Source organism: Leucoraja erinacea, chromosome 22 (assembly GCF_028641065.1).
Source record: "Leucoraja erinacea ecotype New England chromosome 22, Leri_hhj_1, whole genome shotgun sequence".
Classification (NCBI taxonomy): domain Eukaryota; kingdom Metazoa; phylum Chordata; class Chondrichthyes; order Rajiformes; family Rajidae; genus Leucoraja; species Leucoraja erinaceus.
In genome coordinates, this window is record NC_073398.1 from 22,238,368 (window position 1) to 22,263,785 (window position 25,418).

Below are 25,418 nucleotides of genomic sequence, written 5' to 3' on the forward strand. Positions count from 1 at the left end.
TAGGCAATAGATAATAATTGACAAAGGACAAAGGACATTTATTGTCACCTACACCAATTGGTGTAGTGAAATTTGTCTTGCCATGCAGCACACAGATTGCATCAGCCTTCCAGCCCTATAACAATGATTATAATATTATTCCCATACCCCCCACATCTGGGAAGAAAGACCAGCTTCAGTCTTGATGATAATCTTAAGGAACCAGTGTAAATACCACACAAAAGCTTCAATTGAGCTGGCCATCTTCTGAAGGAAGTCATGACACAACACAATCTATGTCATTAAATCAACTTTCAAGATGAAAATTATTCAATTCAAATGTAAAACATCTCAAGGGAGTATTTTATTCTGCAATATTACAACATGATTAATGTACAAGCTATAATACTGACTCAAATGCAATGCCTTTGGTAATGTAATCAAAGTTAGAAGGCTAAATTAAACCAGTGTACCATTGCAAAAAGTTAATATATTATAATTGTAATATCATTAGAACAATGGATTGTTTCCCTCACAAAGTGACACCATTCGTTCTCTCTCTCCAGAACACAAATAATTATTCCAAACATAAAGCCATGGGATAAAGTAAAGACCCTAGACTTTGAAATGTATGTTTGGTCACGGGTACTTAAAGTGCATACAGTACCAGCAGTACATTGGGCACTGCTTCCAAAGGACAATGTTCGTCAATAATGGTGTTAGACAACTGGTTTCAGATCAGCCTAACTTTGAAAGTACATTGGCAATATATTCAGTCAATATAAACGGGTTAAATTAGCAATGTTGGTAATCTGGCATAAAGTTTAGAAATAAGTTATCTTCATATCTGATTCCCCGGGATATATTATGGAAATCTGATCTGATAATGATTATTTTAAACTATCATTGAAGATTAATGTGTGTGCAGTTGACATTCTTGGAGGAAGCTTGCACTGGCATCAATTTTATCCCTTTATTATTTTTTAACATTCAATCAAAAATCTCCAAGATGCATCCAAATATCTTATCAAGTGAATTTATTCAAATCTCAATGTAAATCACCCTGATGGTATTTCTAACATTATAAAACAAGTAATATTAAATCAAGCTGATTTAATCTAGAAAGATATATCAAATGCAGGCACAGGTTGACTGCATCATCCACATATCTATTGGCCCGATATGCAAACTGCAGAGAGTCCAGCAGGGAGTTTGTGATATTTTTCAGCTTGGCCAGCACAAGCCTTTCGAGTGTCTTCATGACTACAGAGGTCAATGCGACATTAAGTCATTAAGTCATGTAATCATAAAGACAAGTAATCCTTGCCTTTTTGGATACAGGGACAAAAGTAGAGGCTTTGAAGCAGGCAGGGACAGTACATGTTTGCAGGGACTGGTTAAAAATCTGGTTTGGCAGTTTGGCACAGAGCTTAAGAGTAGAGGGGGAAGCATTGTCAGGTCCTGGAGATTTCTGGCTTTTTTGTCCTCTGAAAAGCCTCCTCACCTCCTCTATTTTTATTGTTGAACAAAGACCATTATATGCAACACCAACATTAGACAAAGATCACAAAATATTACCAACTGTTTTTAATATTACCAATATTAAAATCTGCCAATTATTTCAGCAAATTGATCATTTTATATAAAATCAAATTAGAAGCACAGTGGTTATTCAATTTCAAGCAGCGTTAAAATATTACATTCTGCTCTTCTTCATGGTTATCTATTCAAACAAATTCACCCTGAAGATGTTTCCGACCCAAAACATCACCTATCCTGTTCTCCAGAGATGCTGCCTGACCCATTGGATTACTTTAGTGCGCGTTTTCATTTTTGTAGCTCTCCGCCTGTTCAAACAAGGAAAGGAAATCATTATTATGGTGATCTGAACCAAACAAGAGGTTTAAACAACCATCTACTATGCGAGTTCATCCCATTAATCAGCGACAATGTTCTCATCTTGTGTTGAGTTTAGTTAATTGTCACATGTACCGAGGTACAGTGAAAAAGTCTTGTTGCGTGCTAACCAGTCAGAGGAATGACAATACATGTAGCTATGTCCTAGCATAATTTCCTAGATTACTTGCATTGAAATGGATACCATTTGCATGCTACCAATACTCTTTTTCAACCTACGTTTCCCTTGATCTTCCTAGGTCGAACATACTTTATTCCTCCCATCCAGTGTGGCATGATGGAGCAGCATTGATCATGATGGTCAATCTACTTTATAACTGACTTTTAACCTTACATCAGGAAAGCAGGAAAACCATTCATGCACAATATGCTTGTTTTGTAGTTATGGATGATACATCCTCATTCACCTTGTGGGATTTAGCTTTGATGAGGTTGATACCGGTGAGGGGGTTTCAATAGACAGATGGTAGAACAGAGACCAGACATGAAAGGACAGAATGTGTAAAACGAAAGGATTGAAGAGTTACAAATTATGAAGCTAGAACAAGGAGTGTAGGTGGAAGGGGAGGGGGAGGGGGAGGGAGAGAGATGGAATAGGTTTGAGTCCGTGTTGAGCACAGCATATAGGGGAGGGAGAAGGTGGGGAGAGGAGAGGTTTTGTTGGAGAATGTTCAGACTGTTGGATTGTAAGCTACCCATGTGGAATATGAGGTGTTGTTCCTCCAGATTGATTGTGCCCTCACTCTGGCAATGAAGAAGGCTCAGGACAGAAAGGTCAGTGTGGGAATGAGAAATCTGAGGATCCAGCAGGCCATGGCTGACCGAGCACAAGTGTTTGGTGAAACACATTCCTACCAGCTTTTAAATAGACCAAGATCACAGTGATAAGGGTTGTATAAATTATTTTTATACTTACTTTTTTGGGCCTTGAAGTCATACAAAGAGAAATACAAAGACCAATTGCACACGGAATAAGAAGCAGACCTCCTAAGCACATCAAGGTTAGCTGAGAGATTCCAAGTGCTGTCGTGGGGTCTATCAATGATTCCTTGAACAACTTTGCAGTTTCGTCATCAACAGTAGCTGTCTAGGATTGAAAGAGGTCAGAATTTATATTGCATATTTCGACAAGTAGGCCATCAGTAAAGGCTAAAATTCCAGCTTATTCTACAATTTACCAATTCTACAGTTCCATTAGAACTGTTCAATAAGAGTAAGAAATTTAGACCCTATTCCATCATTCAATTACATCATAATTCTTCAACTATTCCCCGTCTACCAGCCTTTGTTCCGTAATCAATTATTAGGCAATTCTGAGTTCTTGGTGTGTTTATTAAAACTATATAAAACATTCTTATTATCAGTCTAAACTGTGACAGGTAACATTTAATTCTCCATTAATAAATTCAGTTGATTATCACCTGTTCGTTACTGACTTTAGAAATGTACCAAGATGTCTCCTTACTTACTTAATCATTTTTATAAATGATATTTACAAACCAAAGCAGCTTCGAGCAACTGTGAGAAAATACCAACTACTCATGCAAATTGCAACAGTGCAGCACAATCTGATATTGATTTCATGCTTGTTGCTGGATTGTTGCTGAGGCTTAGACCATGGACCTAGAGACATGAACCTATATCCCACCATGGCATCTGAAGAATTTAAATTCAAGGTTCCGCATGGTAGGCTGCTCTGGAAGGTTAGATCGCATGGGATCCAAGGAGATAGCTGAATGGATAGCAAATTGGCTCCATGGAAGGAAGCAGAGGGTGATGGTGGAAGGTTGCTTCTCGGACTGGAGGCCTGTGATTAGTGGTGTACCTCAGGGTTCGGTGCTGGGCCCATTACTATTTGCCATCTACATCAATGATTTGGATGAGAACATACAGGGCAAGATTAGCAAGTTTGCTGATGATACAAAAGTGAGTGGTTTTGCAGATAGTGATGGTTGTGAAAGATTGCAGCAGGATCTGGATCAATTGGCCAGGTGGGCAGAGGAATGGTTGATGGAATTTAGTATAGAGAAGAGTGAGGTGTTGCATTTTGGGACGTCGAACAAGGGCAGGACCTACACAGTAAATGGTAGGTCTCTGGGGAGTGTTGTAGAGCAGAAGGATCTTGGAGTACAGGTGCATGGTTCCTTGAAGTCGCGTCACAGGTAGATAAGGTGGTCAAAAAGGCATTTTGGCATTTTGGCCTTCATCGGTCAGTTGTATAAGATGTTGGTGAGACCACATTTAGAATATTGTGTTCAGTTCTGGGCACCATGTTTTCGGAAAGATATTGTCAAGCTTGAAAGGGTTCAGAAAAGATTTACGAGAATGTTGCTCACACTAGAGTGTAAACTAGAGGGAGCTGTTAAGTAGGCTGGGTCTATTCCATGGAGCACAGGAGGATGAGGGAGATCTTATAAAGATGTACAGAATCACGAGAGAAACAGATCGGGTAGATGCACAGAGTCTCTTGCCCAGAGTAGAGGAATCGAGGACCAGCGGGCATAGGTTCAAGGTGAAGGAGAAAAGATTTAATAGGGATCCAGGTAACTTTTTCACACAAAGGGTGGTGGGTGTATGGAACAAGCTGCCAGAGGAGGTAGTTGAGGCTGGGAGTATCCCATAATTTAAGAGACAGTTAGATAGGTACATGGATAGGACAGGTTTGGAGGGATATTGACTAAGCGTAGGCACGTGGGACTAGTGTAGTTGGGACATTGTTGGCCGGTGTGGGCAAGTTGGGCTGAAGGGCCTGTTTCCACTCTATGGCTTTAAATAAATAAATATATCTGGAATTGAAAATAAAAGGCTAATAATACCAGTCATGATGCCCACAAAAAGACTGAAATGTTTGAAAACCCATCTCGTTCACTACCAGTAATGTGTCATGAATCAATAGATGCATTAATTAAACATTGTTCTTCTAATCTTTGTAGTACACAAGCAGTGATTGTTAGATTGAACCTGACATTGCTTTATTTATTACATATGTGATTCTAATATCTGGATGGTCTCTGGATAACCTTAACTGGCAATAATACTAGCGATAGATAAAAGCTAGATTCATATTACTTATTTTGATTGTTCTCTGAATTCCTTACCATCATTTTAATTTATCACCTTGAATAACCTTTTAACAATCACATCTCCACTTCTGTATCATTAGCTAACCAATCATCTTGCTAGTTTAAACATTTCCACTTGGCTACACATTTCATTCCATTGAAGCTCGTTGTATCAGATGAGATTAGCAATGATTTATACCTGGGATGTATGGTGTGCAGTGATAATGCAGGCAGATTGTATTGTGCAGTCAAAACACAGTGGTTATGTAGCCGAAATGAAAAGATTTGCTGGGGAAATGGCAAGGGAGCAGAATTATCCTGTTTGCAACGATTCCTCAGATATTTTATATTTCAAACTGTGTAAATCTCTGCTGCAAGTAATTGTACATTATTAAAGTAAGCTTAAGATAGACACAAAATGCTGGAGTAACTCAGCGGGAGAGGCAGCATCTCTGGATAGAAGGAATGGGTGACGTTTCGGGTCGAGAGCCTTCTTTCTCTCTCGCTGCTCCCCCTCTATGATTCCTCCTGCTCTCTAGCTCCATGACCTACACATTAAAGTAAGCTTGTTTGGTTTGGTCTGGTTAATACCACTGAGTTTAGATACCACTCTATTGCGAGAATAACATTGAATCAATATTATTTTATTTCTCTACCAAAGTGTTGTTCATTGTGAACCATAGTGTAGAAACAACCTCCTACCTCATTAAGCCAGAGCAGTGGAAAATATGTTGGCTCCTTAATATTACGTAATATTCTACAAAAGAAAGAAATTGTGTGAACACTTTGAAATGTTTAACGTCTGTAACAATGAATTTGTGGCAGGACACACAAAAATTTGGAAATACACATTAGCCTTACTTACTACACACAGGAGGACATTCAGCCCATTGAGTCTGTACCAGCCCCTTTGGGAGGAATCCAATCAGTCCCATTCCCTCTCTCTCTTCTTCTCTGTAGCCATGTAATACAGGCCCATCAACTTCCGTTTTAATTATTTTTTACCATTCCCCAACACTACTGGACAATTTACAACAGAAAATTAACAGATCGCACATCTTTTGGATGTCTGATAAAAAACCATAGCACCAATCAGAACCCCATACAGTCACAGAAAGATTGTACAAATTCCACCCAGGCAGCACTCGAGGTCAGGAACAATCCCAAGTTTTCTGAGGCCACTGAACTAAATGCTGCGCTTTAAGCCATCTGTGTCTTTAAATGATTTGGAGGTATTTTGAATTAATCCTAATAATCTGCTACCCACGCTTCCATCACTATGCTCTGTAAACCTTAATTCATCCAGTACCCTGTTGCCTGTACCTAATCATCCATTAACCACATTCCACTGATTTCCTTAGTTTGGGGACCCACAGAGTCTTAGCTTAATGATTCCAGTCTTGTATTTAAATCTCTTTATAGTCCGGGGCCCTCCTTCTCTTTATATTCTCCTCTTGCCCCCTTCTAAACTCAGCATTTTGCTTATTCTGCCCTTTGTGTACACAATGCCCTTTCACCCCATTTATTGGGAGATAAAGAATGGATAAATTGGCCTTCCAGTATATTCACTGGAATTTAGGATGAGAGGGGATCTTATAGAAACATGAAAAATTCTTAAGAGATTGGACAGGCTAGATGCAGATAAAATGATCCCGATGTTGGTGGAGTCCAGAACCAGGGGGTCACAATTTAAGAATAAGGGGTAGGCCATTTAGGATTAAGATGAAGAAAAACCTTTTCATCCAGAGAGTTGTGAATCTGTGGAATTCTCTGCCACAGAAGGCAGTGGAGGCCAATTCATTGGATGTTTTCAAGAGAGAGTTAGATATAGCTCTTCAGGCTAATGAAATTAAAGGATATGGGAAAAAAGTAGTATCAGGCTACTGATTCTGGACGATCAGCCATGATCATATTGAATGGTGGTGCTGGCTCGAAGGGCCGAATGGCCTACTCCGGCACCTACTTTCTATGTTTCTATCTGCCTTGGCACACCGATGTCCCACACAATGCTCTTACCTTCTTCACCTCCCCGCTTCTCACAACAAAGACCCGCCAAGCTTTTCACACCACATGCAATATTTCTTTCTATAGTTCTTTGAATTGTTTGCTTCTGCCTTCAAGAAGTAATGTGTAAGAAGGAACTGCAGATGCTGGTTTAAACTAAAGATAGGCACAAAAAGCTGGAGTAACTCAGCGGGACAGGCAGCATCTCTGGAGAGAAGGAATGAGTGACGTTTCGGGTCTTCAGACTGAAGGGTCTCAACCCAAAACGTCACCCATTTCTTGTCTCCAGATATGCTGCCTGTCCCACTGGGTTACTCCAGCTTTTTGTGCCTACCTCTAGCAGTAATATCAGCATAGAATGTAGTAACTATTTCTAAGTTATTTGAATTTGCCTGAGTTATTTTAGGCAAGTAGAAATCCAGACAAACACTTATTTTCTTTAACACGATGGTTCTGCTTATATATGCATGTTTGAGTAAATCAAACGTACTCAATTTTCTCTGAAGGTTTAAACATTAAGTTGATTTGGATACGTTTTGCAATTCTCAAGGTAAATCCAGTAACCTGCAATGATAAAGAACATAGAAAAGCTTCATGAAGAAAGTATTGATGTATTAAATATTGGCAGTTGAACACAATGTTAAACAGGTAAACCAGCCCAGTTTGGGAATTTATGGAATTGACAGGGTTTCCCATCATTGTATAGTGTCAAAGTTCAGCTATTGCTCCCTCAGATTTTTCTGAGTTATGAAATGCCCATTGCTATTTATTTATTCTTTCAGACTTGAAATATAATAGTTTTAGTTTTGTTTAGAGAAACAGCGTACAAACAGGCCCTTCGGCCCACCGAGTCTGTGCCGACCAGTGATCCCCGCACACTAACATGATCGTACACACTGGGCACAATTTACAATTTTTACCAAAGCCAATTAGCCTACAAATGCTGTATGTCTTTGGAATGTGGGAGGAAACCAGAGCTCCTGCAAAAAATCTAAGCAGGTCACGGGGGGGATCGTACAAATTTCGTGTAGACAGCATCCATAGTCAGGACCGGACCTGGGTCTCTGGCGCTGTAAGGCAGCAACTCTACTGCTCCGCGTCCGTACCATAGATAAAAGGCTTTCAAGAAAAAAAATTACCACTTACAGGTTCCACGTCAAGGAAGGTTTCATGTTCTTCCTTGTTGGGCCTCATGCCATTAAATGAGTTCACAATTTCATCACTGGCATACAGGAAGTGAGGAAGTGAAATATAAATTGGTTTACCTAAAATGTAAACATACCATTACACCTAAATGTGCAGGGAGTATTTCACAGGTTACAATATGTCACATTTCATCTGCCAATACTGAAGCAGGAAAATGCCAAATCAACGAAACTTGAATTTGCATAAAGACCAGAAAAAAAACAGAAATGAGCATCCCCATTCATCACATACCAACCATTCATTCTCCAGACCAAATACAATCGATTCTTTGAGAACCCATATTAAAAACCTCAGACATCTTTCTCTTATGATGTTTCTTCCTTTTTCCGTAGTAATTCCAAAATGGAAAAATCATAACTTTACCGCCTTCACTGACTGCACCTGAATTTTCCCATTCTTTTGTCTGTTTCTCTATCTTCATTACAGTATAGCCATCAGACCATAAGACAAAGGAGCAGATTTAGGCCATTCAGCCCATCAAGTCCACTCCACCATTCAATCATAGCCACTGTTTTTCCCTCTCAACCCCATTCTCCTGCTTTGTCCCTGTAACCTTTGACAACCCATTACAAACAAGGCTGCCTCACCCGCTTAGTTTCTCCGGCATTTTTGTCTAACTTGGTGCGTAACATTTAGTTAAGCGATCATATTTGGCCAGGATATATATGGGCCAGTGACATAATACTAAATGCTGTTTTCTTCCATTTATAAGCCTCCATTGGTAAGATCATAGATGTAGAGTAGAAACAAAAAAACTGCTGATGCTGTTTTATACTCAAAAGAACACAAAGTGCTGGAGTAACATCAGCTCAGGCAACATCTTTATAGAACATGGATAGTTGATGTTTAGGGTTGAGACACAGGCTTCAGTTGGAGAGCTGTACACTGTATTATTTCCCTGATTTAAGGAAGGATGGCAGTGCACCAGGAACAGTTCAGAAAAGACTAACACCTGAGGTGAGCGACTGCCCTATACAAAAGGATTGGACAGACTAGGCTTGTTTCTGCTGTGATTTAGAAGGCTGATAGGAGATTTAGTTGAAACATATGAGATTATGAAGGACCTTGACAAGGTGGATTGCTGATTGCTGAGAGGTTTCTTTTTCTTGCAAATCCTGGACCTGCTGAAAAACAAGGGGTCGTCCGTTTAAAACGATATTTGAGATTAATTATTTTTCTCATAGGCTTTTGTCTCTTCAAAGAGCAGTGGAAACTGAGTCTGAAAATATTTTTTAGGGCGGCTAAATAAACATTTGATTTGCATGGGGCTGAGAGGTTACTGTGAGAAGCACATTCCTGTCTACATGTAGTTAAGGTCACAATCAGATCACCTAAGATCTTATTCAAGGGCAAAGCTGACCGGCCTACTCTTGCTCCTCAGCAGCATGCTCACAAGTTCATATGGCCAATACTTACTCTCTTTGCAGGCACTAATCCCCAGGATTCCTTTGAAGGTACAGTTGTGTGAAATCGTCGGGTCTTTGCAATAACAATGATTGTCAGGATTCTCCACATAGGATGCAAGAGCCTCAGGAGGAATAACAAAACGGTGAACAGGAATGCCATTCACTGATATCTTTTGTTCATATTCAGCATAGATGGATCTGTGGAATCAGTAGAAAAGATTGAGGGTTTTTTCATCAGTTCATCTCAGCATGATGCATGCACTTATAGCATTCTCGATATCTCGTCTGAACATGTGGCACTGCACACCAACTTTACAATATTCCTGCCACATGTGGTTAGTACTTGTGAGGGGGGAGTTCTACCCAGGAGCAGTGCATGGATTTGGGCACGGGATCAGAAGGATGAGATTAGCGCAAATATGAATGGGTTGAGCAGTCAGCTCCAGATCACCAAAATAACCATTGCACATGGTTTTGCTTAGTTGAATTTCATTCATTATTGTCACAGGTACAGTGAAAAGCTTTTTTTCCATGCTATCCAGTAAAACAAAAGACGATACCTGAACACAACCAAGCCATCTACAGTGCAAAGCTAAAGGATAAAGGGTCCAACATTTGTGCAGGATAATGCACTTATTAAGTCTGAAAAGGCATAATTAAAGAAAGTTCACAGGTCTCCAATGAGATGGATGAGGAATCAGGACCATACACTAGCTCCTGAGAGGACTGTTTAGTTGCCTGATAACAGCTAGGAAGAAACTGTTCCTGAATCTGGAGGTATGTGTTTTCAAACTACTGAATCTCCTGCCTGATGGGAGAGGGAAGAAGTGGGATAGACCGGGGTGAGACTGGACTTTGATTATGCTGGTGGCCTTGCAGAGGCAGCGTGAAGTATAGATGGAGTCAATAGAAAGGAGTCTGGTTTGTAAGGCCATTGCGCACAGCACTATCGTAACCTTGTGTCCAGAAACAAATTGGAACTGTAGAATCATTACAGAATGAGGAGCCATTTCACCAACGCCCATTCTAATTCTCTATCAAAGCAAGCCAGTCAATCCCTGTAGTAGTTAACCCCACAATGTTTGCTCTTTTGTGTGTCTACTCAGTTCCCTTTAGAAAACCTTTGGTTTTGTCCCACTTTGAGGCAGTGAATTCCAGGTCACAAAGGTCTCCCCTGCCATCCAACAGCTCGTTCACAGTGCTATTAGTAAAGGCTCTGCTCTTACTGACCTTGTGCAGTCACCCACCTGCATCAAACTCCACCTTCAGGCTGTTCCCCCGAAAATGTGGAGATGGAATCATGTTATGTGGAATAAAATCTCACTAATGCCTTAACAAATAACGCCAAAACCCAGACTGTGGCAGCAGTAAGATACACTCAACATTTGCCCTAGTTTCCCAGCAGTAGCAGACCCTCCCACCTCCAACATGTCTTCATATAATACTGAGGAATTCCAAACAGGAAGCTGAACGAAGGAGAGATTTAAAGGCCATTGAATTTCTCTCGGGATAAAAGCCCAAGTGCAGACATCCTGACAGAAACTGGCAGGAATCGTATTTGCCATGACAAGGCGAGGATTAAAACATGTATAGACAGCTTTCTTGGCTTGATCTTGTAATTGACGGCTTAGTCAAGGAGTGTGTGTGTGACATTGCCCGCAACAAGCCGTTCCCACAATGTAAGTATGGATGTACTTTGGAGGTCCATGGCTGAAGATGTGAGTAAACCGCTCAGTTTTGCACTGTGCCATGAAGAACAGTTATCCTGCGAGTACCATGTGACAGGATAATTTGCTCCGTTCCTGTGAAATGCACTAATGTGACCATAACTCTAACGTGAACATATCTTTTTAAGGCGGAGATTTTTCAGATTCTTGATTAGGAAGTGTGTTAGGGGTTATGGGGAGAAAGCAGACAAATAGGGTTGAGAGGGAAAGATAGATAGGCCAGGATTAAATGGTGGAGTAGACTTGATGGGTCGAATAGCCTAATTCTGCTCCTGTAACTTATGAACACAGGCATTACATTAGGGTCTTGAGGGTGACTTCTGGCAGGGAATGCCAGGATGAATTTTCTGAATGATGACCTGGAAATGGTTGTTATTTCGTTTATCTCCTGACAAAGATAGATTTTCAATTACATAACACTGAAAAAGAGAGTTTCATGCAATGTAATCCCATGTAAATATAACTACATCCATTCCCATTATTTGCATACATTTTACAAATCATCCAAATCATTTTTTTTGTAATGTAATACATCAATCTTGGTCTAACTGTTTCTGGTAAGAAGTATAGATGGAATTAGTTATTTTTTAGTGTTTGTGGATAGATATAATAACAAAAAAATGTTGAACTTGTGTTTCTGGTATTGCATTGCTGGTTTTTACCATTGTTAAATGTGCATTTACAAAGTTATTAAACTATTAAAACTTGTGGAGAACTTATGATGAATCATAAAACCATTACCTGCAAATGTCAGAGGAGAAAAAAAACACTTTATTTTCATTGTGAAGAAATGGTGGAAATGAGCTTCCATCTGTTGATAGATGTGAAGATACTATACATTACATGTGAAAATTACAGTCATTCACCACACAGTAATACTTTCAACGTTTTGTAGATCATAAAATCATGTCATGGTAGAATTAGGCCATTTGGCCCATCAAGTACACCATTCAATGATGGCCGATCTACCTCTCCCTCCTAACCCCATTCTCCTGCCTTCTCCCCATAACTTTTGACACCTGTACTAATCAAGAATCTATCTATATCCACTCTTTGCCTCCACAGTCTTCTGTGGCAAAGAATTCCACAGATTTACCACCTTCTGTCTAAAGACATTTCTCCACATCTCCTTCCGAAAATAACATCCTTTAATTCTGAGGCTATGACTGGTTTTACTGATATTACTGGTTAATTGACTATGAGTTGTAAGTCAAATAGATCCTTACTTTTTCTCACCTTATCTCACCTTTATATCTATTCACTAACCAAATATAAGCAAAACCTAACCTTTTGTGAAGGTTCTACAAAATAGCAGCAATGAGGCTGCAATTCACTTGCACTCTTTCCATCTAATGCATTCAATGCTTATGACATAATCTTCTCTAGACTGGTGAAACCAAACGCATATTCAGTGATCTCTTTGCATGTCACCTTCATTCAGTCACTCCCACTCTGACCCAATGAGGTGTAATGTAAGCTTGAAGAACTGCACTTGTCCAGGCAGGTGACAAATATCTGAACACCATAACAAATTCAGCTATTTCAGATAACTCACTTTTTCTGTTTCATAATGTCCATGCTGAGTGTACCTGGGAAGAAGGGTCTTGGCCTGAAACGGCCTGAAACACCACCCATTCCTTCTCTCCAGAGATGCTGCCTGTCCCACTGAGTTACTCCAGCATTTTGTGTCTACCTATGGCCAGTTCTTCTGCAAGTTTTCTCATATATCTATAATATACAATCAAGCCATCCACTGTATCTGTACACTGTGGATGGCTTAATTGTAATCACGTATAGTCTTTTTGCTGATGAGATAGCACGCATCCAAAAAGCTTTTCACTGTATCACGTGACAATAATAAACTAAACTAAACTAATCTTAGAGAACTGAGTCTGAAGAAGGGTCTCGACCCGAAATAGCACCTATTCCTTCGCTCCATAGATGCTGCCTCACCCGCTGAGTTTCTCCAGCATTTTTGTCAACCTTCAGAGAACTAAGTTCTCACTTTTGTTCTTATTCAAGATTCCAGCAGTTCTGTGACTATTTGGGTGTTGATAGTTGGATTGATATCAAACTTACCTGTGCCATTGATCATATCACAGTAAGAGTCATTCCAAAAGGGTAGCTTCCTAAAATAGATAATATTATAAACCTCAGAATCTCAGAACCTCAGAAACTAAAATGATCAAGTTAAAGATTATGGCATATTTTACTTTGTTACAATACCATTGACAGATGGAAAATGATGCATGTCCCATTAGTCACTATAATTAGAAGTATGCTCCCTACACTATTTAATTATGGAATATTTTATTGATTTTTTGGGATCTGTCTATTGCTGGTATTACTGGCATTTATTACCCATTCTTAATTGTCCTCAAGAAGGCAGTGGTGAGCTACCTTCTTGAAAACTAGTCTTTTCTTATGAAAGCCCTCTCATGTAGTAAATTCTAGAAATTGGATCCATCAGTGATAAAGGAATAGTGTTTTATTTCCAAGTCAGGATGAGAGTGGGATCGGTAGATAGTGGCATTCCCTTGGATCCTTAACTTTCTTGGAGGTAAAATTTATAGGTTTGGGGCAGATGTGGTTGGAGTCATCTAGATAAGTAAAGTGCAATGCATTTTGTAATCACTGTACACTGTGAACATGCAACACTGGTGGTGAAGTGAATGGATGGGAATGCTTTAGGCCACTAACCAAGTGGAATGCTTTGTCCTGGATATTGATGAGTATCTTGAGCGTTGTTAAGAATTCCACCTCTCCAGGAAAGTGGAAAATATTTTGTTCTGTATTTGTGCCTTGTTGATTTTTGAAAAGGCTCTGTGGCGTCAGCAGGTGGGTCTCTTGTCATAATGTCTGATGAGCGTTTATAGGCACAGTATTTAGGTAGTAAGTTTAATTAGGTTTCTGGACAATTGAAACCCCCAGAACGATGATAGAAGAATATTCTATGTTAGTAATGTCATTGAATATCAATTATAGATGTTTCGATGTTTTTGAGGTGGTCTTCTATTTCAAATATGGCTTGTAGATTTTGCAGTCCATGTTTGAATGTCGTCTAGATCATGGACCTCTTCAAGTGCAGAATTGTGAATGGTATTGAATATCTATACATACTGTATGTCCACTTCAGACCTTCTCATGGAAGGGATTGATGAAACCAAAGAATAGGTTTCATTCAAGACACTAATCTGAGAATTCTTCTCAAGGCATTTATGCAATTACACTGAACAATAAAATCAAATGGTTGTAAATATTTAAGTTAATGAAGGAAACAGAGGTAACAGAGAACCCTTAGTTAGTTTCTCTATTGTGTGATTAGAAACACTTTGGAAATGTCGTATTTTGGCACAGGTGCACAGACAGCATGAACACGCAAGTTACTTTATTTCGAGCGGAAAGTGCATAGACCATGTAAAAAGATTAAATGTAATCACAATCCACTCTTACTTCTCATTTCTCCAGCGGTCAATGATGCCAACGTTGTTAATGTCGTCTTTGCCAGTGAACACGTTATAGTATCCATCTGCTGTTCCGTTGTACTAGAGGCACAGACAAGTAACATCCTAACTGAATCATAACAAGTTACAGCAATAGTCCAAAAGACACAAAGGATTGTCAGACTAAAACAGTTTTAAGACAAATAAACTAATTCTGCTCATTGCCCTCACTTGTTGATCATTTTGGGGGTGGCACAGTGGCTCAGCAGTAGAGTTGCTGCCTTACAGCACCAGAGACCTAGGTTTGATCCTGACTACGGGTGCTGTCTGTATGGAGTTTGTACGTTCTCCATTTGACCGTGTGGGTTTTCTCCTGGTGCTCCGATTTCCTACCATACTCCATACAGGTTTGTAGGGTAATTGGCTTCTGTAAATTGCTCCCAGGACAGAACCAGGTGATTACTGATTGGTGTGCCGAAGGGCCTGATTTCACACTGTCTCTCCAAACTAACTTTCCAGACATTTCTGCAGGAAGTGGTGGCAGACCCAGAAAGCTTGGCCTATAGTAGGCCAAATGCATAAATCAAAATATTAAGGACCAAAATAGGTAATTTGAGTTATCCATCTTAACAATTCCAATCAACAGAAATGCCGGGTTCCTGGGCATATTATCTTACTCAAATGCCTTAAAGAAAGAATGGAAATGGAGAGAAAAGGATCATGTATAGGCAGATGAGATTAGTTTATCTTGGGGTCATGTTCAGCACGGACCTTATGGGCTGAGCGCCTTGTTCCTGTACTGTAGTTTTCTATATGATATGCTCTATAGAAAGGATATGAAGGCCTATCATTGCATGCTGGAAAATGGGGTTAGTGCATCTAGGCACCTGATGGACACAGTGAGCCAGAGGTTGAGTAAACCATGTTATGAATTGCACTGGACAAAAGTCCAGAACAAGGGGTCACAGTTTAAGGATAAAGGGGAAATCTTTTAGGACCGAGATGAGGAAAACTTTTTTCACACAGAGAGTGGTGAATCTCTGGAATTCTCTCCCACAGAAGGTAGTTGAGGCCATTTCATTGGCTATATTTAAGAGGGAGTTAGATGTGGCCCTTGTGGCTAAAGGGATCAGGGGGAATGGAGAGAAGGCAGGTACAGGATACTGAGTTGGATGATCAGCCATGATCATATTGAATGGCGGTGCAGGCTCAAAGGGCCGAATGGCCTACTCCTGCACCTATTTTCTATGTTTCTATGTTTCTATGTAACATTGTTCCCTCTACTTTGCTGACATTGGTGCAAATTACTTACCGGGTAAAATATACCAATGATGGGGTCCTTTGGGGTCAGTTTCTTCAGTAAAGGATCTTCATATCCCCAAAGTAACTCCTTCACTGTTTTAATCTGAAACAGGGAGGCATTTACCTTTTTCAAGGCATTGTTAACCATACCGTGTAATTTTTCTGGAAGCAGAGAAGGTGCAGCCTGTGAATGGTAGAGATAATATATTAGCATCAAACAGCTCCGGGACACAGAATTTGTACTGTAGTTATGATTCTTCTTGTATTTATTCATCAAATGCAATTCTCTGTTCAAGAACCTATTGAGAGGTGAAAGCTAAAACACTGTCAGTTAACCCATTATGTATTTTGACATGACTTTGGGAGAAATGTCGATCACTGTTTCCTATGTAACTAGATCATCCAACATCAATGGATTGGGTGTAGCCAGTGAATACTATGTCCAGCCTCTGACTGATCTCTGTCCAGTTCTAGTTTGTAACAGTGGACGCGCAAGACCCAGATTATGAGTAGAGTCCAACTCAGTTTGGTCCATTATCATCGCCCAAGTCTTTTCATATTTCCATCACCTAGTTTCTTACGTTTTTACTGCAGCATAACCTAATGTCTTTAAAACAAAATGTTGAGGGAGGAATAAATATTGGCCCAGGCCATAAAGGATTAATGTCCTGCTTTCTCTCCAAAAGGGTGTCATGGGCCACAGTTTAATATCTCAAACTAAAGATGAAACCTCTCCCTTAATGCAGCACTCGAGAGTCAGGATAGATTTTTTTTTCCTTATCAAGGAGATTTTATTACAAATTCACAGTTTACATATAAACATAGAAACATAGAAAATAGGTGCAGGAGTAGGCCATTCGGCCCTTTGAGCCTGCACAGCCATTCAATATGATCATGGCTGATCATCCAACTCAGTATCCTGTACCTGCCTTCCCTCCATACCCCCTGATCCCTTTAGCCACAAGGGCCACATCTAACTCCCTCTTAAATATAGCCAATAAACTGGCCTCAACTACATTATGTGGCAGAGAATTTCAGAGATTCACCACTCTCTGTGTAAAAAATGTTTTTCTCATCTCAGTCCTAAAAGATTTCCCCTTTATCCTTAAACTGTGACCCCTTGTTCTGGAGGTTTACATCCTACTGCGTTAATTAAAACTGCTATTCTTGCAGTTTACAAACCTCGAGCATCAGATTACAACATTATCAGCCATATCCACGAAGCACTCAAGCCTCCACAGCGACCAGCATTCACGGAAGGCCACCAAAGTTCCCATGGACACCATGTGTTCCTTCTCAAGGACATGCAAGTACGGAGAGAGCCCTCGACTGCCCGCTGCCTGGACTCTTGAATGGCCATTCAGGCCAGGCCTAGGAGCAAACCAACAGGGAGATCCCCCCATACTGACAGACCGACACTCCCCCATCCCTACGGAAGACCAAAAATCAGGGGCGTGGAGCTGAAATGTAGTACAAAATCTGAGGAGCAGCTCCTTTAGATGCTCAAAGGCTTGCAACGTCTCATACTCCATATACACATGTTATACAGGCCAGGCCGCAGCAGTGACAAGCAGAATAGATTTTTGTGTTCCATTGACTAAAGTATGAACCCTTCAAAATTGTTACCATTGACCCACCTGTGATGCTGGGATTGAAAAATAATGTTTTTTGTTAACTGTCTTTCAATAAAGAGCTTCAGCGACTTCTCCGATTCAACAGGTACTGGGAAACCTTGGGGTGTTGGGATAATCTCAAGGACCGTTGAAGAAAGAAAGCCAGATGTATAAACACTTATTCCAGTTTTGACTGCAGCAAGTGACTGGGGTGCTCATTGTGTAGGAAAGAACTGCAGATGCTGGTTTAAACCGAAGATAGACACAAAATGCCTGGAGTAACTCAGCGGGACAGGCAGCATCTTTGGAGAGAAGGAATGGATGATGTTTTGGGTCGAGATCCTTCTTCAGATTGAGTCAGTGGAAGGGGAGATGAGGAAGTGCAAGGTGAGAGAATGAGACATAACTCCTTCAAAGTAGGCCTTGATTGCAAAATCTCCTCAAAGTATGCCTACTTTGAAGAAGAAGTTATGTTTCCCAGTGAGAGCCCAGCCAAGTTCTCCTCCCACCTTCAGTAACTTGTCCTCTGCTGAATGGCACCTCACATCCTCCTGGTCACTGTGTACCCGAAGGGAATGACAGCATGTGTCTCCTAGCAACTGTGTTGTCAATTGCCTGAAGTCAGCAAAAAGTCCTTCACCTCCTGGCACGCCACTCCCTCTAGACTTAGCCCCGGGAACCAATTAAAACAAGCAATAAACCAGTGTTGAGTCAGATAACAGCCAGCAAATAAAGTAAACAAGCAGCTAGCTTGGAAATACTTCATAAGGGGTGGATAGGGGTCCATTTGAATGGTAAGAGGAGTTATTTCTCACTGAAGAGCAATTTTTTCAGGTAAAGATTTAAGACTAAGAGAGGACATTAAAGGAGCACTGAATTCAAACATTGTTTGTATTTTACACAGAATCGCAGAATTGTGGGAGTACAGAAGCAGGAATTTATGCCCTAATCAGTACTGGTTCTATGTAAAATAATGTAACCAATCCAGTCCCCCATCCTCTGCCCTTAGCTCTGCAAACTCTTTCCGACGGCATTTATCCGGCTTTGAACATTACAATCGAATTATCCGGCTTTGAACATTACATCTCTCCTATAGCCATAACAACACCAGCTCCACTGTTTCCTCCCATTATGATTTTTCATATGAATTGAAGAAACAGGAAAAAGGTGGCATTAAACTTGCATCTGTGTCTATGATGCCCAGCCCACGCCCCATATCAGTACCATCACCACGTCACGGCCGCAGGGAGATAACAACCAAGCGGAGGGCGCCACAGCCCCCCTCCTGTATTGATAGCAGTCCTGAATATTACTGAGACAAGAAAGGGTTCAGCCGTGGACACATTACGAAGGAAGTTCCGCTTAATCAGCTGAACCCAAGGTCGCCTACGTCAAACTATGGCACCTTCTGCAATCCTGTTGTGACTACTAAGAGAGTAAACAAAGGGAAACTTAGACACACTGCTAACCTAACAAACCTAATACCTATTACCTCCAAACCAAAACCAACCCATAAAGCCTATCAATAATACCATCAGGATGGGTCTGCTTAATGTTAGGTCTCTTAATAACAAATCATTTTTAGTCAACAATTTTATTACCACCTCTAAACTGGATTTTATGTTTTTAACTGAAACATGGCTAGAACAAAATAACAGTGCAACCATTCTGATCGAGACAGCTCCTCCCAACTATAACTTTTTTGATGTATGTAGATCTGGAAAAAGAGGTGGAGGGGTTGCTGCTATATTTAAAAATGTATTTCAGGGGAAACAGATGTCACTAGGTGATTTTCTATCATTCGAATACCTTTGTGCTGTATTGAAATGTTCCCCCAGAGTTCTCCTATTAATTATTTACAGGCCACCTAAATATTATGCAAATTTTTTCGATGACTTTACAGAATTATTGTCTAGCATCTCCATTGACTTTGACTGTCTAGTTATAACTGGTGATTTTAATTTTCATATTGATGATTTGAATGACAAGGGTGCAAAAGAATGTTTTACTATTTTAGACACATTTGAACTGTCTCAACATGTGAAATAGGCTACTCATTGTAAGGGGCACACCCTGGACTTGATTATCACAAAGGGTCTCAATGTTTCTGATATTTTCGTGACTGATCCTTCATTGTCTGACCACTTCTGTGTTTTCTTTAATATATCTTTTATTCCCGACATACAGACAAAATCAAATACTGTCAAAAAACGGTATATAAATGAACATTCTAATGTACTCTTTAAAAATGCCATCTCCTTGTTACCACCTCTAAACCCATGTTCTGCTGATGATCTTGTAGATAACTTTAATTCCAAAATTGTGAAAGTTATAGATGTCATTGCACCTGTTACGGTTAAAACGATTTCTGGTAAGCAAAAGGCACCCTGGAGAAAAGCTGCTTTTGTAACAGCCCAGAAAAGAGAATGCCGGAAAGCTGAATGCATCTGGTGGAAAACAAAACTTCATATTCACCATGACATCTATAAAGAGAGCCTCCGTGCCTACAATTTAGACTTAAAAAGTGCTAGAGAAATATTTTTCTCCAATATCATTAACAACACTAATAAGGCAAAAACACTATTTGCAACTGTTGACAGACTGACCAACCCCCCAACACAAATACCACCTGAACTCCATTCCACGCAGAAATGCAATGAGTTTGCATTCTTTTATACTAATAAAATTGAAGGCATCAGACGTGCCATCAATATCTCCGCTTCAAACAAAAATGTTGGATCACCACCCTGTTTAGGCAAAAGTAACGTGGCAATGATGCTTTAATGTCATAGACTCTAAAACTCTTGTGGAAACGGTGACACAACTAAGGCCATCCACCTGCTGCCTTGATGCTTTACCTACCAACTTCTTTAAGAATGTTTTTGACTGCCTAGCAATAGACATACTGCAAATAGTTAACAGCTCTCTTCAATCAGGCAATTTCCCAAAAGCCTTGAAAACTGCAGTTATTAAACCTCTTTTAAAAAATTGGGCAAGGTACTTATTGATTTATGAGATATTTGTTAAAATGCTTTTGTTGCTTACCGCAGCAGCAAGGTTGAGGGCTGTCAATGTGTCTGTTTCTAATCCCATTGACATGTTGGGCTCAAAGATGGCTGAATACGGCTGAAGGTATGAGGCTGTGTAGTTATCATTGATAGTAACGTTGCTCTTCTGAAGAGACCGCACCCTAGAAATAAAATCAATATAAACATTATATCTGTAGGAAGGAACTGCAAATGAAGATAGACACAAAATGCTAGAGTAACTCAGCGGGACATCTCTGGAGAGAAGTAATGGGTGACGTTTCAGGTCGAGACCTGACCCGAAACGTCACCCATTCCTTCTATCCAGAGATGCTGCTTGTTCCGCTGAGTTACTCCAGTATTTTGTGCCTATAACCATTATATCTGTTGTGTTCAATAGCACAACTGATAAATTAGAACTGCGGTTTTATAATGATTTATAACTTTGCTTTGTAGTAGTGAATCAGTTACAGAAGAGATGAACGAGGTGTGTGAAAGTATTTTATTGCAAGAAAAGAGTTAAGAATGTGAGGGTGAATGTAGAATGCATGGTGTGAATGGCCAAGGTGGTGATGAGTGAATACGGAGGGAAATGTTCCTGAATCCAACGACTGATACTAGAGGAACATTAGTTCCCAGAGCAAAGGACAATGATGGTATTAATGATTTTATGATCAGATTTAATTGCACTGTCTGTACTAATGTTGATATGTTCTTTATTTGTTTCAAAGTTCATTGATAGGCTTTCATTTGGTTGTAAATATGAGCAACGCGTGTCATTCATTGAGATAAGAATAAAATATAATAGAATATGTTTATTGTCATTGCACAATACTGTGCAACGAAATTCCATTGCATCTCCTTTGGTTTAAAAAGAACAAACACAACAGCCATTGACTCACATATACACAAATCAGTAAAAAAAATAATAATTAGGTATTAAAAATATTTTAAAAGAATATTTCGCATTATCTTGCACCCCAAATTATATTGTGCTTCCCCAGTGTCCTCTGTTAGAATTAAGTTATTTTATTGCACATGGGTAGAAACTATTTTTTAGTCTTCCGGTGCGAGCCTTCAGCGACCTGTATCGCCTCCCAGAGGGTAGCAGAGTGAAAAGGTGATTGGCAGAGTGGGATGTGTCCTGCTTGATGTTTGTGGCCCGGCGTAATCCTCGAAGTCTGACTTTTGCACAACATGCAAATTTAAAGCGAATCCTGGAGTTACAGCCAATATTTTTTTCGATTTTTATTTTTCAGTCAGTGGTAAAATAAACTTCTGGCTACACCTATCAGGATATTAATTGTTTATGTTTAATCCACTCCATCCTGAACATTGTCATATTTAACTGGATGGTTAAAATATTCTCAGACATTTTAGGTTTTGCAATTATTCGAGGGAAGAATTATCAAAGAAAATGTTATTGTTTCTTTTCGCAAGATATCAAAGATAAAAGATTTGATGAAGAGGCCAAAGTGTGGCCGGGAAATTATGAAAAAGAGTCAGAAATCCCAAATGCTTACTCGCCAAATAGTGTGCAGCAGGCAAATATATGAAGATTCAGTTTAATTGCATCAGTCGTTCGATAACTTTGTGACGTACCGGTAGGTATAGGGTCCTCTTTGCTCAAGCACTGGTTTAAATCCATTATTCAGGATTTCTGATGGATTTTTCACATCAAAGAGCCAGAACTGCCTGTAGACTGGACTTCCAGTTTGTATCCAGTTCTCATAAGCAAGAGTGCCTTCTTCAATAACGGCTTCCTGTGATAGATTGGAAAGATAGTCAAGTTATCCAAACTACCACAACAACACACTGGCATGGTGGTGCAGCAGTAGAGTTACTGCCTTACAGTGCTTACAGCGCCAGAGATCCGGGTTCAATCCTGGCTACGGCTGCTGTCTGTATGGATTTTGTACTTTTTCCCTGTAAACAAGGGATTTTCTCCGAAAACTTCCATTTCCCCCCACATTCCAAAAACGTACAGGTTTGTAGGTTAATTAGCTTGGTATAAATGTAAAAATTGTCTCTAGAGTAGGATAGTGTGTTAATGTGCAGGGATCGCTGGTTGGTGCGGACTCGTTAGGCCGAAGGGCCTGTTTTCGTGCTGTACCTTTAAACTAAACCAAACAAGAAATTCTTTCCCATTGGTTTGGTGCTGCTAAACAACACCGTCAGCATAGACAATCCCACACAACTAAACTGTAACAATAGGACACAAAGTGCTGAAGTACCTCAGCAGGTCAGGCAACATCCCTGGAGAACATGGATAGGTATCATTTAAGGTTGAGGCCCTTCTTCAGCTATAACAATTAAAAACTGTAGCAATTGCAGGGATGTCCCCAGCAGTTTAAATCTGGTCAACACTCATATTTAATGATATCAGGCAAATCTGTGCTCATGTGCCAATAATCTGACCCGGCTGCACAACTCTTCCCAACCTAGAGATTTTCCAGAGATGGTCGCTATCATGTAAAATAATATGTCCTATAACTGAGGCCACAGCAACTTGTCTGCAATACCAGTATTGAGGCAAATTCTCATAACTCACTCCTTGGATGACCTAAAATATTGATTAGCCTAGAGTGTATACCCAGGGATTCTAATTACAACTGCAGGGAGCAGACCAAATGTTTGACATGTCAACATGCAGGTTGCATTTAATCCAATTGCTTCTCTGGTTTCACTCTACTCTTTCACTCTTGTCACTCTTGTCTAATTTGTTTTAGCATGGTTTAAACACTACCTGCTTCTTTGAGGATTCCTAATTCTGATTGTGGACCTGTGCTCATCCACACTGCGAAAGTTCAGGAAATCCCTGGCAACAAGTTTGCAATTATGTCCAGAATTTACTGTTGACTTCCTATATTATAATGGTAAATTGATTGCGTCCAGGGACATGCAGATCCAGTTGTTTATGTGGGCAACACTATATAAGATGAACAAAGTGGAGACGAGCAGAAGCTACTGAGAATTATGTTTTTCCAACAGCCCAGACGCCCTTTCCTTCCAGCTGAGACAATGGAACAAAGACAGCAGAGGGAGGGTCCTCAGGAAACATCTTTACAATCATTTAACAGTCACGTTTGGTCCGTTACAGGGTGCTGGCAAATAACAAATATAACTTCATCCGTACAGTGCCGTTAATGATATCTGCACTGATGAGCACAGAGAGTTGGATGAAATGTTCTATTATAGAAACAGCAGGGCTTTAATAAAAAGTCTACAGCCAGCATCCATTCAAAACGATATCTGCACCCTGTTTCTGGTGTTTGTACGCCAGGTTAGATGCAGCTTAAGTGACGCTATACAAGGGGTTTTCTTGCTTTCTAGGTCCTCTGACTGAGATCATTGGTTTGGGCGAGTAGGTCTGTTTCCATGCTATTTGGCTCTATAGTCATATTACAGCTATTTTGCAAATATTATAGGAGATGCATACTGACGTGTCAATAGGTTAGCTGAATTTGCCATAATGAGACTGAAAATGTATTCAGTGAACAGGATTTGACTAAGTATATGCAATATTGTAAACATGTATTTTGGTGACAATAATGCAAGGCATAGAGCAGTCATGTAAATATTTTGGTAATAGTGATAATGAATATGGTTTGTGAGTGATATAACTGTGCCACTGGTGTATGAACACTTTTCTATGGAAATATTTTCTACGTAATTAAGTAGTTTTGTAAGATAATCGTTTCATATTTGAATTTACATTAGTTCTAGGAATGGTTCATTTCCTGAATTTCTCTTACAGAGAGAAAAAGACTAACACAAATGAAGGTCATAAAAATCTGCAGGTGCTGGAATCTAAAATAAAGGCGGAAAATGCAGAAAATGCTCAGCATGTCAGGCAGTACCTGTGGGCATGAAGCAGAGACAATGTTTCAAAACCAGGTTTTCTTTCCACAGATGATGCCTGACCTGCTGAGTGTTTCCAGCAATTTCTTTTTTTGTTATTATTAACCATTAATCAAGCTTATATGTCAGGGATGCTAATGCATTGGACCATGTGCACTATCTAGTGAATGATGAACTAACAAGTGAATAAACATGATCTCAATTTATACATTACATCAATGTGATAATACAGCAAAAAACATTCATATAAAATGAAGAGTGAGTACACATCTTTTCAAATGTTTAAGGATAAACAAACCATCTATATTTATAGACGTCAGAATATACCAGTACCTTATTTATCGTCTGATGTACAATCCCATTTCCAACAGGTATCAGGACACCTCCAATTATCACCAACAATGTGCCAACAGCAACTCCTATGCTAAATATGATTATTTTGTTGCAGACCATTATTCCTAACCGGATGATTGTTTGGTGCAGAGCGGATGTTCGGCTAAACAACAGCCAGAAATCAGTGCAAAGAGACACTCTGAGAAGTCGGGAGCCTGTAAAATATCCAGCAATTGAAAGAGTATTCACAGGAAATTAGAAGAAGCAAACACTGATAACGTGGGGTTTGATTGCTGCAAAATTCAAAACCGCACCAGATCTGCTTGTACAAAACAAACAAAGGTCAGACATCAAAGTTCACATGATAAGAGAATTTGTGCTGACAATAAATTAACGCTTAACCAGTTGAAGAGCCTGCTTTTTTTAAATAAAGTTCTTACTGAAGGAGATAAATAGGATAACACCAAATTGAAATAATGTACCATATTTTGGGTTAAATATCCATCTGCTAATACTGCCAGAGGATGGGATTACAGATT

General features: G+C 39.8%; 1 protein-coding gene across 2 annotated transcripts in view; it reads right to left on the minus strand.

Moving 5' to 3' along the window:
• Positions 1–313: 313 nt before the first annotated feature.
• The window catches only part of cd36 (CD36 molecule (thrombospondin receptor)), a 31,299-nt gene continuing 6,194 nt past the window's right edge, over positions 314–25,418 (minus strand). The window contains exons 1-13 of one of the 2 annotated variants that reach the window (XM_055653101.1): positions 24,880–25,010; positions 22,288–22,448; positions 20,705–20,849; positions 16,057–16,230; positions 14,755–14,846; positions 13,381–13,430; positions 12,043–12,112; positions 9,585–9,772; positions 8,109–8,227; positions 7,453–7,526; positions 5,661–5,715; positions 2,813–2,983; positions 314–1,826 (exon numbers count right to left, since the gene is read on the minus strand). In XM_055653101.1, coding sequence (XP_055509076.1) covers positions 1,794–1,826; positions 2,813–2,983; positions 5,661–5,715; positions 7,453–7,526; positions 8,109–8,227; positions 9,585–9,772; positions 12,043–12,112; positions 13,381–13,430; positions 14,755–14,846; positions 16,057–16,230; positions 20,705–20,849; positions 22,288–22,448; positions 24,880–24,999 — 1,452 coding nt within the window. In that variant the 5' untranslated portion in view covers positions 25,000–25,010 and the 3' untranslated portion in view covers positions 314–1,793. Of the gene's footprint in view, positions 1,827–2,812; positions 2,984–5,660; positions 5,716–7,452; positions 7,527–8,108; positions 8,228–9,584; positions 9,773–12,042; positions 12,113–13,380; positions 13,431–14,754; positions 14,847–16,056; positions 16,231–20,704; positions 20,850–22,287; positions 22,449–24,879; positions 25,011–25,418 lie in introns of those variants that run through there. The other variant, XM_055653102.1, reaches the window with a different exon arrangement.